This window comes from Petromyzon marinus, chromosome 80, assembly GCF_048934315.1.
Source record: "Petromyzon marinus isolate PM22_M1 ecotype Great Lakes invasive population chromosome 80, UKy_Petmar_22M1.pri1.0, whole genome shotgun sequence".
NCBI lineage: Eukaryota > Metazoa > Chordata > Hyperoartia > Petromyzontiformes > Petromyzontidae > Petromyzon > Petromyzon marinus.
Genome location: NC_133746.1, coordinates 2654494 through 2667785, shown reverse-complemented (window position 1 = coordinate 2667785; position 13292 = coordinate 2654494). Strand labels below are relative to the sequence as shown.

At 55.8% G+C, this 13292-nt stretch overlaps 1 protein-coding gene across 1 annotated transcript; it reads right to left on the bottom strand.

Annotated features, from left to right (window-relative positions):
* Positions 1-1189: 1189 nt before the first annotated feature.
* LOC142907693 (uncharacterized) lies at positions 1190-3060 on the bottom strand. Its single transcript, XM_076057360.1, has 2 exons — positions 2677-3060; positions 1190-2177 (listed from the first exon to the last, which is right to left on the bottom strand). The coding sequence occupies exon 2, from the start codon at positions 2156-2158 to the stop codon at positions 1526-1528; it is 633 nt and encodes a 210-aa protein (XP_075913475.1). The 5' UTR covers positions 2159-2177; positions 2677-3060; the 3' UTR covers positions 1190-1525.
* Positions 3061-13292: the final 10232 nt, after the last annotated feature.

Below are 13292 nucleotides of genomic sequence, written 5' to 3'. Positions count from 1 at the left end.
TGGTGAGTGTGGTGAGTGTGGGTGGTGATTGTGGTGAGTGTGGGTGGTGAGTGTGGGTGGTGAGTGAGTGTGGGTGGTGAGTGTGGGTGGTGTGGGTGGTGAGTGAGTGTGGTGAGTGTGGGTGGTGAGTGAGTGTGGTGAGTGTCAGTGGTGAGTGTGGGTGGTGAGTGTGGGTGGTGAGTGGGTGGTGAGTGTGGTGAGTGTGGGTGGTGAGTGAGTGTGGGTGGTGAGTGTGGTGAGTGTGGGTGGTGAGTGAGTGCGGTGAGTGTGGTGGTGGTGGTGGTGGTGCTGCTGCTGCTGCTGCTCGTGGTGGTGGTTGCACCGATTCCACCACCACCACTCCGCTACTCTGCCGTGGGCCGTCCACCACAGAGGAGCAGGCGGCCGAAGAGCGAGCGGAGTGAGCGGAGCGCCTTGCCCACACGCGCCAGGACCCCTCGCTCCCTCTCCTCCTCCTCTTCCTTCTCCTCTTCCTCCTCCTTCTCTTCCTCCTCTTCATCCTTCTCCTCTTCATCCTCCTTCTCCTCTTTATCCTCCTCCTCGTTGTCGTCATCCTCCTCCTGCGTCTCCACCACTTCCGTCCTCTCTCCAAAAGTCTGGGTGAGCGGTGACGATGGTGATGGGAGCTTCTCCTCCGGCTCCGCTCTGTGGAGAGAGGCAGCAACACCACAGCAGCGCATCATCGTCATCATCATCGTCGTCATCATCATCGTCGTCATCATCATCATCGTCATCATCATCATCGTCGTCATCAACATCGTCTTCATCATCATCATCATCAACATCGTCATCATCATCGTCATCATCATTGTCATCGTCGTCGTCATCATCATCGTCATCATACCCACAGAGACCCATAGACCTACAGAGACACATACTCATAGCGACCCATACAGACCCATACTCATAGAGACCCATCCTCATAGAGACCCATAGACCTACAGAGACCCATCCTCATAGAGACCCGTACATACCCACAGAGACCCATAGACCTACAGAGACCCATACTCATAGCGACCCATACGAATGATAGCCGAATCAAGTGGGCAGATAACATCATCATCATCTTCATCGCGTGGACATTCATAGCGGCAGTCAAATACTCGAAGTGCATGACGCCGATTCTCAACGTGGAGGGGAAAATCCTGAGGACCCTGAGAAGAATCCACGCGGTGACCACCACGGGGACAGAAACGCAGACTGCAAATATACAGCAGCAGCTGGCATCGTCAGGGTCGGGATCGAGCCCACGACCTCCTGTAGACCAGGCGAGGTAGTTAACATCTCATCAGGGCCGGGATCGAACCCACGACCTCCTGCGTACCAGGCGAGGTAGTTGACGTCTCATCAGGGTCGGGATCGAACCCACGACGTCCTGCGTACCAGGCGAAGTAGTTAACGTCTTATCAGGATCGGGATTGAACCCACGACCTCCTGCGTATCAGGCGAGGTGGTTAAAATCTCATCAGGGTTGGGATCGAACTCACGACTTCCTGCGTACCAGGCGAGGTACACAGAGAGAGGCTCACCGTGGCTCAGCAGCTGCAGATCCCTGCACAGGAGTGGTGCCACCGCTGCTGCTGATGGTGATGGTGGCCCAGTTGGTGGTGTCGGCCCAGCTGGTGGTGGTGGCTCGGATGGTGGTGGTTGTGGGGGTGGCCTCGCTGGCAGTGGGGGTGGCCTCGCTGGTGGTGGTGGCCCGAGTGACGGTGGTGGCCCGGATGGTGGTGGTGGTGGGGTTGGCCTCGCTGGCAGTGGGGGTGGCCTTGCTGCTGGTGGTGGCCTTGCTGGCGGTGGTGGCCAGGATGGTGGTGGTGGTGGCCCGAATGGTGGTGGTGGTGGGGCTGGCCTCGCTGGCAGTGGGGGTGGCCTTGCTGCTGGTGGTGGCCTCGCTGGTGGTGGTGGCCAGGATGGTGGTGGTGGTGGCCCGAATGGTGGTGGTGGTGCGGTTGGCCTCGCTGGCAGCGGGGGTGGCCTTGCTGCTGGTGGTGGCCTCGCTGGCGGTGGAGGTGCCCCTGATGGTGGTGGTGGCCCGGATGGTGCCATTGGTAGGGGTGGCCTCGCTGACGGTGGGGGTGGCCCTTCTGGTAGTGTCCCGGGTGGTCGTGGTGGTGGTGGTTTGGAGCCAGCTGTGAGCCAGCGCCTGCTCAGGCGTCATCCGGAGATTCGGATCCCATCTATTGGGAGACGCACGGGGAGGGAGGGGAGGGATGGGGGGAGACACACACGTGGTGAGAGGGGCATGGTGAGATGATTTGACAGGGTGGTAGGTGGGGGGAGAGTGGGGAGATAGTGGCGTGGGGGGAGAGATGGAGAGGGTGGGAGGGAGTGGTGGTGGGTGGTGAGTTGGTGGCAGAGCTGTCAAACCGTATGGTTTATTCCGTATTCTTGTGCAGGGAAATTGTGTTTTCAGGTCCGTACGGAGTGCAGCCGTTTCAATTCTGGGCAACAACAATAATTCGTGTCTATTTGTTTGTTTGTCCCTTGTGATGGGACTTTGCAGGATGAACGTTGAGATTTATAAGGGTCACGGGGTGACCAATAATGTTGTGTCTGTAGTAAGGTAGGGCAGTGATAAGGTGTTGACAGGTATGGGGTGCTGAGTGGGGGTGAGTGAGTGGGGGTGAGTGGTGTGGGGATGAGTGGGGGTGAGCGAGGGGTGAGTGTGGTTCGTACTGCAGGCAACGGCTGACGAAGTCCACCAGCTGAGGGTGTTGGCCCTGCAGAGCGCGGTGCAGAGGGAGGCTTCCCGGTGCCACCTGCTTGGATAGGTTGTAGGGGAGGCCCTCAGGGTCTGCAGAAACAGAGAGACGCACGCAGAGTCACCAACCACCACGTCGCCCACATACTCGCCCATCCACTTACCTACCCACCTACCTATAGACCGACATACCCACCAACTCACTCACCTGCCCACTTACCCACCTACGCTCACACCGACCAACTCACCCACCCACCTATGCACTTACCCACCTACCTATCCAGTCGCCCACATACCTACCTACATATCCACTCACCCACCTACATACCCACTCTCCCACTCACTAACCCACCCACCCACTCACCGACACACTCACCTCCCCACCCACCTACCCACCCACTCGCTCACCCACCCACCTATGCTTCCTAACGACTGTTACAAAGATCCCCAACCCCCACCCCCCCCTCTCCGGGATAATCAGAGCGCCCCCCCCCCCCCCGCAATAGAGCCCTATAAGAGCCTCACTGCCACCCCCCCCATCTAACAAAACGGAATGGGTCACGTCGCTGGCGCCAGCCTGCCCGAGCCTTCAACTCACCAAAGTAAGTTGTCTTGTTAGGTGCTTCGTCCACCATCTTTTTCGGGGGCATGCCCAGGATCTGCGCACGGTTTCGGACAAAGAAAAAAGGAGGAGGGGAGGGGTTACAGCCGGTGTAGCCTCAGCGGGCCCATTGGGGCAAGTGCCGTCTGTCAGCGGTGAGTAGTGGTGGAGGCAGTGCCTGTCGAGGCCGGCACTGTGTACAAAGACAACAATCCCTCCCTCTCCTTATTAGACTCATCTCATTGCTAGGGCAAGTGCTGTTAGCAGCACCTATGAAGGCCAGCACTGCGTACAAATACAACAATCTCCCCTTCCCCGTATTAGCCTCATCTCATTGCTGGGGCAAGTGCTGATTCATCGCAAGCAGCACCTATAAAGGCCAACACTTTGTACAAAGACAACAATCCTCCCCCCCCTCCGCGTCTAAGCCTTATCTGATTGCTGGGGCAAGCACTGTTAGTCGAGAACAGCACTTATGAAGGCCGGCACTGTGTACAAAGACAACAATCCCCCCCTCCCTATATTAGCCTCATCTCATTGCTGGGCCAAGTGCTGTTAGCAGCGAGCAGCACATTTGAAGGCCGGAATGGCACACAAGGGGGTGGGTGCCCAGCACCACGCCCGGCCACCTTTGTCTCCCCCAGTGGAAATGTTTACTACACACGGTTACACCAAGTACTCGTTTGAGGCTGCGTGGACCTATGAGAGGTCCAGGACCAGGTTAGATATTCCTCGCCGGTTGTTTGTGGCCGCCAGACGAATCAAACTCTATGAGTATTGGTATCTGTGGGTCTGCATGGGTCTCTATGTGTATGGGTCTCTGTGCAGACCCACAGAGACCCATATCCATAGAGACCTGCCCGCCCACCCACCCACCATACCCACCGTACCCACCCACCATACCCACCGACCATACCCACCGTACCCACCCACCGACCGTACCTTGATGCAGTAGGGCAGGTGTTGTGTGAAGGTCCGTGAACGAAAGAGATACTTGCGGGTGGCCATCTCGGCCACGGTGCAGCCCAGGGCCCACATGTCCACAGCACAGGTGACATAGTAGCCCAGCAGCAGCTCCGGGGCCATGTAGGGCAACGTCCCGCACACGTGTTGGGCTGCACAGCAACAACAACAACAACGACGATGAATATAAAGTAGCCCCTCCGTCAACAGCGACGTGGGTTGAACAGGTTTCTTTTTTCGGTCGGTTAAATGCCTAGTCGGCTTCTGCGACCGATATTTCACGGCGGAGGCGAGTTTTTGGGTTGGACCGCGTACTCTGGCTGCCCGCCCGATGATGATGCTCAGCTGTAATCGCTCGAATTGTAAACGTCGTAGTGGATTTACATCTCCAGCACACCGGCTAGTGATGTGCAAGTGGCGATTTGGAGCGTCCTGTTTACGTGACGCTGAACCTCACTTACTGCCTGCGTCGGATGGCGGCGGGTTTGACGACGCAACGTTTACGTTGACGCGAGCTAACCCTGAAAAAAGAAACTCCACGCACGCAAAGCCACTCACTTTTATGCTTCAGGTAGGAGCTCCACCCGAAATCGGTGACCCTGACTTTGCCGGCCGCGGTGAGCAGAATGTTATCCTGGACAAAGGGGAGAGACAGAGAAGGAATTCCACGCTCTGAGGTTACGGCAAGAGTGTCCAGCCAGCAGTGGGTCGATCACGCAAAGTGACGCATTTACACCCACACAGGCAGCCCCCCCCCCTCCCACTTTCGGCATGGGCTATGTGCCTGAGACTCGTTCAAAGTCGTTTTAATAAACTACTAAACCTATTTGTTTTATGTTACTACCAGGGTGTAAGGCCCCGCTGAGCTGCTGTGTAGCTATTCTATCAGAAACGACCTGGCCATCACGTAATAACATCATCATCATTGCGTGGACATTTATAGCAGCAGCCAAACACTCTAAACACATGTTTCAACAGGCCCATAGAGACCCATACACACCCACAGAGACCCATACTCATAAAGACCCACACAGATATAGAGACCCATTCTCATAGAGACCTACACAGACCAACAGAGACCCATTCTCATCGAGACCCACACAGACCAACAGAGACCCATACTCATAGAGACCCATAAAGACCTACAGAACCCCATACTCATAGAGACCCATAAAGACTGAAATAGTCCCATACTCATAGAGACTCACACAGACTTAGAGAGACTCATACTCATAGAGACTCACACAGACTTAGAGAGACCCATACTCATAGAGACCCACACAGACATAGAGAGACCCAAACTAAAACTAAGCTATGTTTTACTTTACTAGGTGTAAGGCCCCACTCTGTGCTGCTGTGCAGCTGTTTTGTCAGAAGCGACCTGGCCATCACAAACGATAGCTCAACCAAGTGGGCTGATATCATCATCATCATCACGCGGAAATGTTAAAGCAGCGGTCAAATACTCTAAACGCTTGGTGATGTTGATTCTGAACGTGGAGGGAAAAACCGGAGGACCCGGAGTAAAATCCACGTGACCACCACGGGGAGAGAGAGACGCAGACTCCAAACATACAGCAGGCGTCAGGGTCGGGATCGAACCCACGACCTCCTGTATACCTGGCGAGGTAGGTAACATCTCCTGCTACCTCCTCCATCTGGAAGGAGGAGGTGGCAGAGTCACAGTAGAAGGACGGAGCCAGCGCATTGACCCTGCGATCAACCATGGCCGGCCTGCCTCTACGGTACGAGTGTCCACCTCGTCCCGGATCGTCTTCACCGGAGGTAAAGTGACCCCACTACCACTGCCACCACCTCCCTCCAGATGGACAGAGCCACCGCATCGACCCCGCGATCAACAGTGGCCGGGCTACCTCCGCGCCAGCTAACCGAGCGCCCCGATGAGAGGGTGCGACCACCGCGCCCGCTCCGCTCACCGGCTTGATGTCCCCGTGGATGATGCCCCGCCCCTTGGCGTACAACAGGAAGTCGAGGATGGCCCTGGTGTACTCCCTCAACCGCCTCATGTAGATTCGCCCGATGCTCCCTTTGCTCATGACATCGTAGAGGCTCTTCCTGGCACGACAACGATGACGACGACGTTAAAACCCCTTTCCCGTTCCGATGACGTCCGCAGGGCGACCCACAACCCGGACCCCAAACCGACTGTGCCACTTGGTTAGTTTGGGCGGGGGAGGGGGGGCGGGTATTAAATAAAGCTATTGGGGAACAAATTAGAAAATTAATCCCCCGCCCAACTTTACCGCACAGAAGTGTGGTCACCACATCTGTGCCTCTTTATAAGGAACGGAACAGGTGGAATTCTCCACAAAATCTGGCTGTCGCCTGATGAAGCTGGTTGTAATTACTGGCGAAACGTCGTACTCAGAGATCGTAAATGTTGTGGCTTGGCTGTCCAACACACCGTTGTGCTGTACCATTATACTACACTATACACTACACTACTATACACTACACACTAGTGCTGTACTAGTGTGTACAACGCTAGTGTGACAACCCTTACTAGTTGGCTGTCGGGTGGTGGCGGGTTAAACGACACAACATTTATATTTTTAAGCGATCTAACCCAAAAATACCTCTATTATGGATTGTATTGGTCGCAAAAGCCCTGCATGTAAAACTCAATTAATAAATGTGATAAAGCGATCAATCTAGTTGCTTGATCAAATATTAAATAAATATTAATTTCGAAATAAATCAACTATCAAACGGAGCAATGGACATGCACGTGGGTGGTGGAGGGGGGGGGGGGGGGGGGTGGGAAGGTTCACGTACTTCAAGAGCTCGACGACGAGGCAATTGTGGCCACGGAATTCGAACGTGTCCAGGACCCGGATGACTCCGTAGCGCTCATCGCTGTCCCTGACCTGCAGCTCCTTGGCCACCTCCAGCTCCGTCCTCTGACGGACCAGTGTCGAGGAGCTGGGCAGTGGGAGGGGGAAGGCCACGAAATCAACGGTGACTCTGTGTGGGTGCGTCTGTGTGGGTGACTGTGTGGGTGACTCTGTGTGGGTGACTCTGTGGGTGACTCTGTGGGTGACTCTGTGTGGGTGACTCTGTGTGGGTGACACTGTGTGGGTGACTCTGTGTGTGTCTCTGTGTGGGTGTCTCTGTGTGGGTGTCTCTGTGGGTGACTGTGTGTGTGTCTCTGTGTGGGTGACTCTGTGTGTGTGACTCTGTGTGGGTGACTCTGTCTGGGTGACTCTGTCTGGGTGACTCTGTCTGGGTGTCTCTGTGGGTGACTTTGTGGGTGACTCTGTGGGTGACTCTGTGGGTGACTCTGTGTGGGTATCTCTGTGTGGGTGACTCTGTGTTGGTGACTTTGTGTGGGTGACTCTGTGAAGGTCTCTGTGTAGGTTACTCTGTGGGTGACTCTGTGTGGGTGTCTCTGTGTGCGTGACTCTGCGTGGGTGACTCTGCGTGGGTGTCTCTGTGTGGGTGACTATGTGTGGGGGTCTCTGTGGGTGACTATGTGGGTGACTCTGTGGGTGACTCTGTAAGGGTCTCTGTGTGGGTGTTTCTGTGGGTGATTTTGTGTGGGTGACTCTGTGTGGGTGACTCTGTGTGGGTGACTCTGTGGGTGACTCTGTGGGTGACTCTGTGTGGGTGACTCTGTGTGGGTGACTCTGTGTGGGTGACTTTCTGTGTGGGTGTCTCTGTTTGGGTGACTCTGTGTGGGTGTCTCTGTGGGTCACTCTGTGTAGGTGACGCTGTGGGTGACTTTGTGTGGGTGTCTCTGTGTGGGTGACTCTGTGGGTGGCTCTGTGTGGGGGACTCTGTGTGGGTGACTCTGTGGGTGTCTCTGTGTGGGTGACTCTGTGTGGGTGACTCTGTGGGTGTCTCTGTGTGGGTGACTATGTTGGTGACTGTGTGTGGGTGTCTCTGTCTGGGTGACTCTGTCTGGGTGTCTCTGTGGGTGACTTTGTGGGTGACTCTGTGGGTGACTCTGTGGGTGACTCTGTGTGGGTATCTCTGTGTGGGTGACTCTGTGTTGGTGACTTTGTGTGGGTGACTCTGTGAAGGTCTCTGTGTAGGTTACTCTGTGGGTGACTCTGTGTGGGTGTCTCTGTGTGCGTGACTCTGCGTGGGTGACTCTGCGTGGGTGTCTCTGTGTGGGTGACTATGTGTGGGGGTCTCTGTGGGTGACTGTGTGGGTGACTCTGTGGGTGACTCTGTAAGGGTCTCTGTGTGGGTGTTTCTGTGGGTGATTTTGTGTGGGTGACTCTGTGTGGGTGACTCTGTGTGGGTGACTCTGTGGGTGACTCTGTGTGGGTGACTCTGTGTGGGTGACTCTGTGTGGGTGACTTTCTGTGTGGGTGTCTCTGTTTGGGTGACTCTGTGTGGGTGTCTCTGTGGGTCACTCTGTGTAGGTGACGCTGTGGGTGACTTTGTGTGGGTGTCTCTGTGTGGGTGACTCTGTGGGTGGCTCTGTGTGGGGGACTCTGTGTGGGTGACTCTGTGGGTGTCTCTGTGTGGGTGACTCTGTGTGGGTGACTCTGTGGGTGTCTCTGTGTGGGTGACTATGTTGGTGACTGTGTGTGGGTGTCTCTGTCTGGGTGACTCTGTCTGGGTGACTCTGTCTGGGTGACTTTGTCTGGGTGATTCTGTGGGGGTGACTTTGTGTGGGTGACTCTGTGTGGGTGACTCTGTGTGGGTGACACTGTGTGGGTGTCTCTGTGGGTGACTCTGTGTGGGTGACTCTCTGTGGGTGACTCTGTGTGGGTGATTCTGTGTGGGTGATTCTGTGTGTGGGTGACTCTGTGGATGACTCTGTGTGGGTGACTCTGTGTGGGTGACTCTGTGTGGGTGATTCTGTGGGGGTGACTTTGTGTGGGTGACTCTGTGTGGGTGACTCTGTGTGGGTGACACTGTGTGGGTGACTCTGTAGGTGTCTCTGTGTGGGTGACTCTGTGTGGGTGTCTCTGTGTGGGTGTCTCTATGTGGGTGACGCTGTGTGGGTGACGCTGTGTGGGTGACTCTGTGGAGGTGACTCTGTGTGGGTGACTCTGTGTGGGTGACTCTGTGTGGGTGACTCTGTGAGGGTGACTCTGTGAGGGTCTCTGTGTGGGGGTCTCTGTGTGGGTGACTCTGTGTGGGTGACTCTGTGTGGGTGACTCTGTGGGTGACTCTGTGTGGGTGACTCTGTGTGGGTGACTCTGTGGGTGTCTCTGAGTGGGTGACTCTGTGTGGGTGACTCTGTGTGGGTGACTCTGTGTGGGTGACTCTGTGTGGGTGTCTCTGTGGATGAATCTGTGTGAGTGTCTCTGTGTGGGTGTCTCTGTGTGGGTGACTCTGTATGGGTGTCTCTGTGTGGGTGACTGTGTGTGGGTAACTCTGTGTGGGTGACTCTGTGTGGGTGTCTCTGTGGATGACTCTGTGTGGGTGACGCTGTGGGTGTCTCTGTGGGTCACTCTGTGTAAGTGACGCTGTGGGTGACTTTGTGTGGGTGTCTCTGTGTGGGTGACTCTGTGGGTGGGTCTGTGTGGGGAACTCTGTGTGGGTGACTCCGTGGGTGTCTCTGTGTGGGTGACTCTGTGTGGGTGACTCTGTGGGTGTCTCTGTGTGGGTGACTATGTGGGTGACTGTGTGTGGGTGTCTCTGTCTGGGTGACTCTGTCTGGGTGACTCTGTCTGGGTGACTTTGTCTGGGTGATTCTGTGGGGGTGACTTTGTGTGGGTGACTCTGTGTGGGTGACTTTGTGTGGATGACTCTGTGTGGGTGTCTCTGTGGGTGACTCTGTGTGGGTGACTCTGTGTGGGTGATTCTGTGTGGGTGATTCTGTGTGTGGGTGACTCTTTGGGTGACTCTGTGAGGGTCTCTGTGTGGGTGACTCTGTGTTGGGGTCTCTGTGGGTGTCTCTGTGTGGGTGACTCTGTGTGGGTGACTCTGTGTGGGTGACTCTGTGTGGGTGACTCTGTGTGGGTGACGCTGTGGGTGACTCAGTGTGGGTGACTCTGTGTGGGTGTCTCTATGTAGGTGACGCTGTGTGGGTGACGCTGTGTGGGTGACTCTGTGTCGGTGACTCTGTGGAGATGACTCTGTGTGGGTGACTCTGTGTGGGTGACTCTGTGAGGGTGACTCTGTGAGGGTCTCTGTGTGGGTGACTCTGTGTGGGTGACTCTGTGTGGGTGACTCTGTGTGGGTGACTCTGTGGGTGACTCGTTGTGGGTGACTCTGTGTGGGTGACTCTGTGGGTGTCTCTGAGTGGGTGACTCTGTGTGGGTGACTCTGTGTGGGTGACTCTGTGGGTGACTCTGTGTGGGTGACTCTGTGTGGGTGACTCTGTGTGGGTGTCTCTGTGGATGACTCTGTGTGGGTGTCTTTGTGTGGGTGTCTCTGTGTGGGTGACTCTGTATGCGTGTCTCTGTGTGGGTGACTCTGTGTGGGTGACTCTGTGTGGGTGACTCTGTGTGGGTGTCTCTGTGTGGGTGACTCTGTGTGGGTGTCTCTGTGGATGACTCTGTGTGGGTGACGCTGTGGGTGACTCTGTGTGGGTGACTCTGTGTGGGTGACTCAGTGTGGGTGACTCAGTGTGGGTGACTCTGTATGGGTGACTCTGTGTGGGTGTCTCTGTGGATGACTCTGTGTGGGTGTCTCTGTGTAGGTGTCTCTGTGTGGGTGACTCTGTATGGGTGTCTCTGTGTGGGTGACTCTGTGGGTGTGACTCTGCGTGGGTGGCTCTGTGTGGGTGACTCTGTGTGGGTGACTCTGTGTGATTGACTCTGTGTGGGTTTCTTTGTGCGTGAGTCTGTGTGGGTGACTCTGTGTGGGTGACTCTGTGTGGGTGACTATGTGTGGGTGATTCTGTGTGGGTGATTCTGTGTGTGGGTGACTCTTTGGGTGACTCTGTGAGGGTCTCTGTGTGGGTGACTCTGTGTTGGGGTCTCTGTGGGTGTCTCTGTGTAGGTGACTCTGTGTGGGTGACTCTGTGTGGGTGACTCTGTGTGGGTGACTCTGTGTGGGTGACGCTGTGGGTGACTCAGTGTGGGTGACTCTGTGTGGGTGTCTCTATGTGGGTGACGCTGTGTGGGTGAAGCTGTGTGGGTGACGCTGTGTGGGTGACTCTGTGTCGGTGACTCTGTGGAGGTGACTCTGTGTGGGTGACTCTGTGTGGGTGACTCTGTAAGGGTGACTCTGTGAGGGTCTCTGTGTGGGGGTCTCTGTGTGGGTGACTCTGTGTGGGTGACTCTGTGTGGGTGACTCTGTGTGGGTGACTCTGTGTGGGTGACTCTGTGTGGGTGATTCTGTGGGTGTCTCTGAGTGGGTGGCTCTGTGTGGGTGACTCTGTGTGGGTGACTCTGTGGGTGACTCTGTGTGGGTGACTCTGTGTGGGTGACTCTGTGTGGGTGACTCTGTGTGGGTGTCTCTGTGGATGACTCTGTGTGGGTGTCTCTGTGTGGGTGTCTCTGTGTGGGTGACTCTGTATGCGTGTCTCTGTGTGGGTGACTCTGTGTGGGTGTCTCTGTGGATGACTCTGTGTGGGTGACGCTGTGGGTGACTCTGTGTGGGTGACTCTGTGTGGGTGACTCAGTGTGGGTGACTCAGTGTGGGTGACTCTGTATGGGTGACTCTGTGTGGGTGTCTCTGTGTGGGTGACTCTGTGTGGGTGTCTCTGTGGATGACTCTGTGTGGGTGACGCTGTGGGTGACTCTGTGTGGGTGACTCTGTGTGGGTGACTCAGTGTGGGTGACTCAGTGTGGGTGACTCTGTATGGGTGACTCTGTGTGGGTGTCTCTGTGGATGACTCTGTGTGGGTGTCTCTGTGTGGGTGTCTCTGTGTGGGTGACTCTGTATGGGTGTCTCTGTGTGGGTGACTCTGTGGGTGTGACTCTGCGTGGGTGGCTCTGTGTGGGTGACTCTGTGTGGGTGACTCTGTGTGATTGACTCTGTGTGGGTTTCTTTGTGCGTGAGTCTGTGTGGGTGACTCTGTGTGGGTGACTCTGTGTGGGTGACTATGTGTGGGTGACTATGTGTGGGTGACTCTGTGTGGGGGTCTCTGTGGGTGACTCTGTGCGGGTGACTCTGTGGGTGACTCTGTGAGGGTCTCTGTGTGGGTGTTTCTGTGTGGGTGATTTTGTGTGGGTGACTCTGTGTGGGTGACTCTGTGGGTGTGACTCTGCATGGGTGGCTCTGTGTGGGTGACTCTGTGTGGGTGACTCTGTGTGATTGACTCTGTGTGGGTTTCTTTGTGCGCGAGTCTGTGTGGGTGACTCTGTGTGGGTGACTCTGTGTGGGTGACTATGTGTGGGTGACTATGTGTGGGTGACTCTGTGTGGGGGTCTCTGTGGGTGACTCTGTGTGGGTGACTCTGTGGGTGACTCTGTGAGTGTCTCTGTGTAGGTGTTTCTGTGTGGGTGATTTTGTGTGGGTGACTCTGTGTGGGTGACTCTGTGTGGGTTTCTCTGTGTGGATGACTCTGTGTGGGTGTCTCTGTGTGGGTGACTCTGTGGGTGATTCTGTGTGGGTGACTCTGTGTGGGTGACTCTGTGTGGGTGACTCTGTGTGGGTGTCTCTGTGTGGGTGACTCTGTGTGGGTGTCTCTGTGTGGGTGACTCTGTGTGGGTGACTCTGTGTGGGTGTCTCTGTGGGTGTCTCTGTGGGGGACTCTGTGTGGGTGACTGTGTGGGTGACTGTGTGGGTGACTCTGTGTGGGTGTCTCTGTGTGGGTGACTCTGTGTGGGTGACTCTGAGGGTCTCTGTGTAGGTTACTCTCTGGGTGAATCTGTATGGGTGACTCTGCGTGGGTGTCTCTGTGGGTGACTGGGTGGGTGACTCTGTGTGGGTGTCTCTGTGGGTGACTCTGTGAGGGTGACTCTGTGGGTGACTCTGTGAGGGTCTCTGTGCGTGACTCTGTGGGTGACTTTGGGTGGGTGTCTCTGTGTGGGTGTCTCTGTGGGTGACTCTGTGTGGGTGACTCTGTGGGTGACTCTGTGGGTGTCTCTGTGTGGGTGACTCTGTGTGGGTGACTCTGTGGGTGACTCTGTGGGTGACTCTGTGTGGGTGACT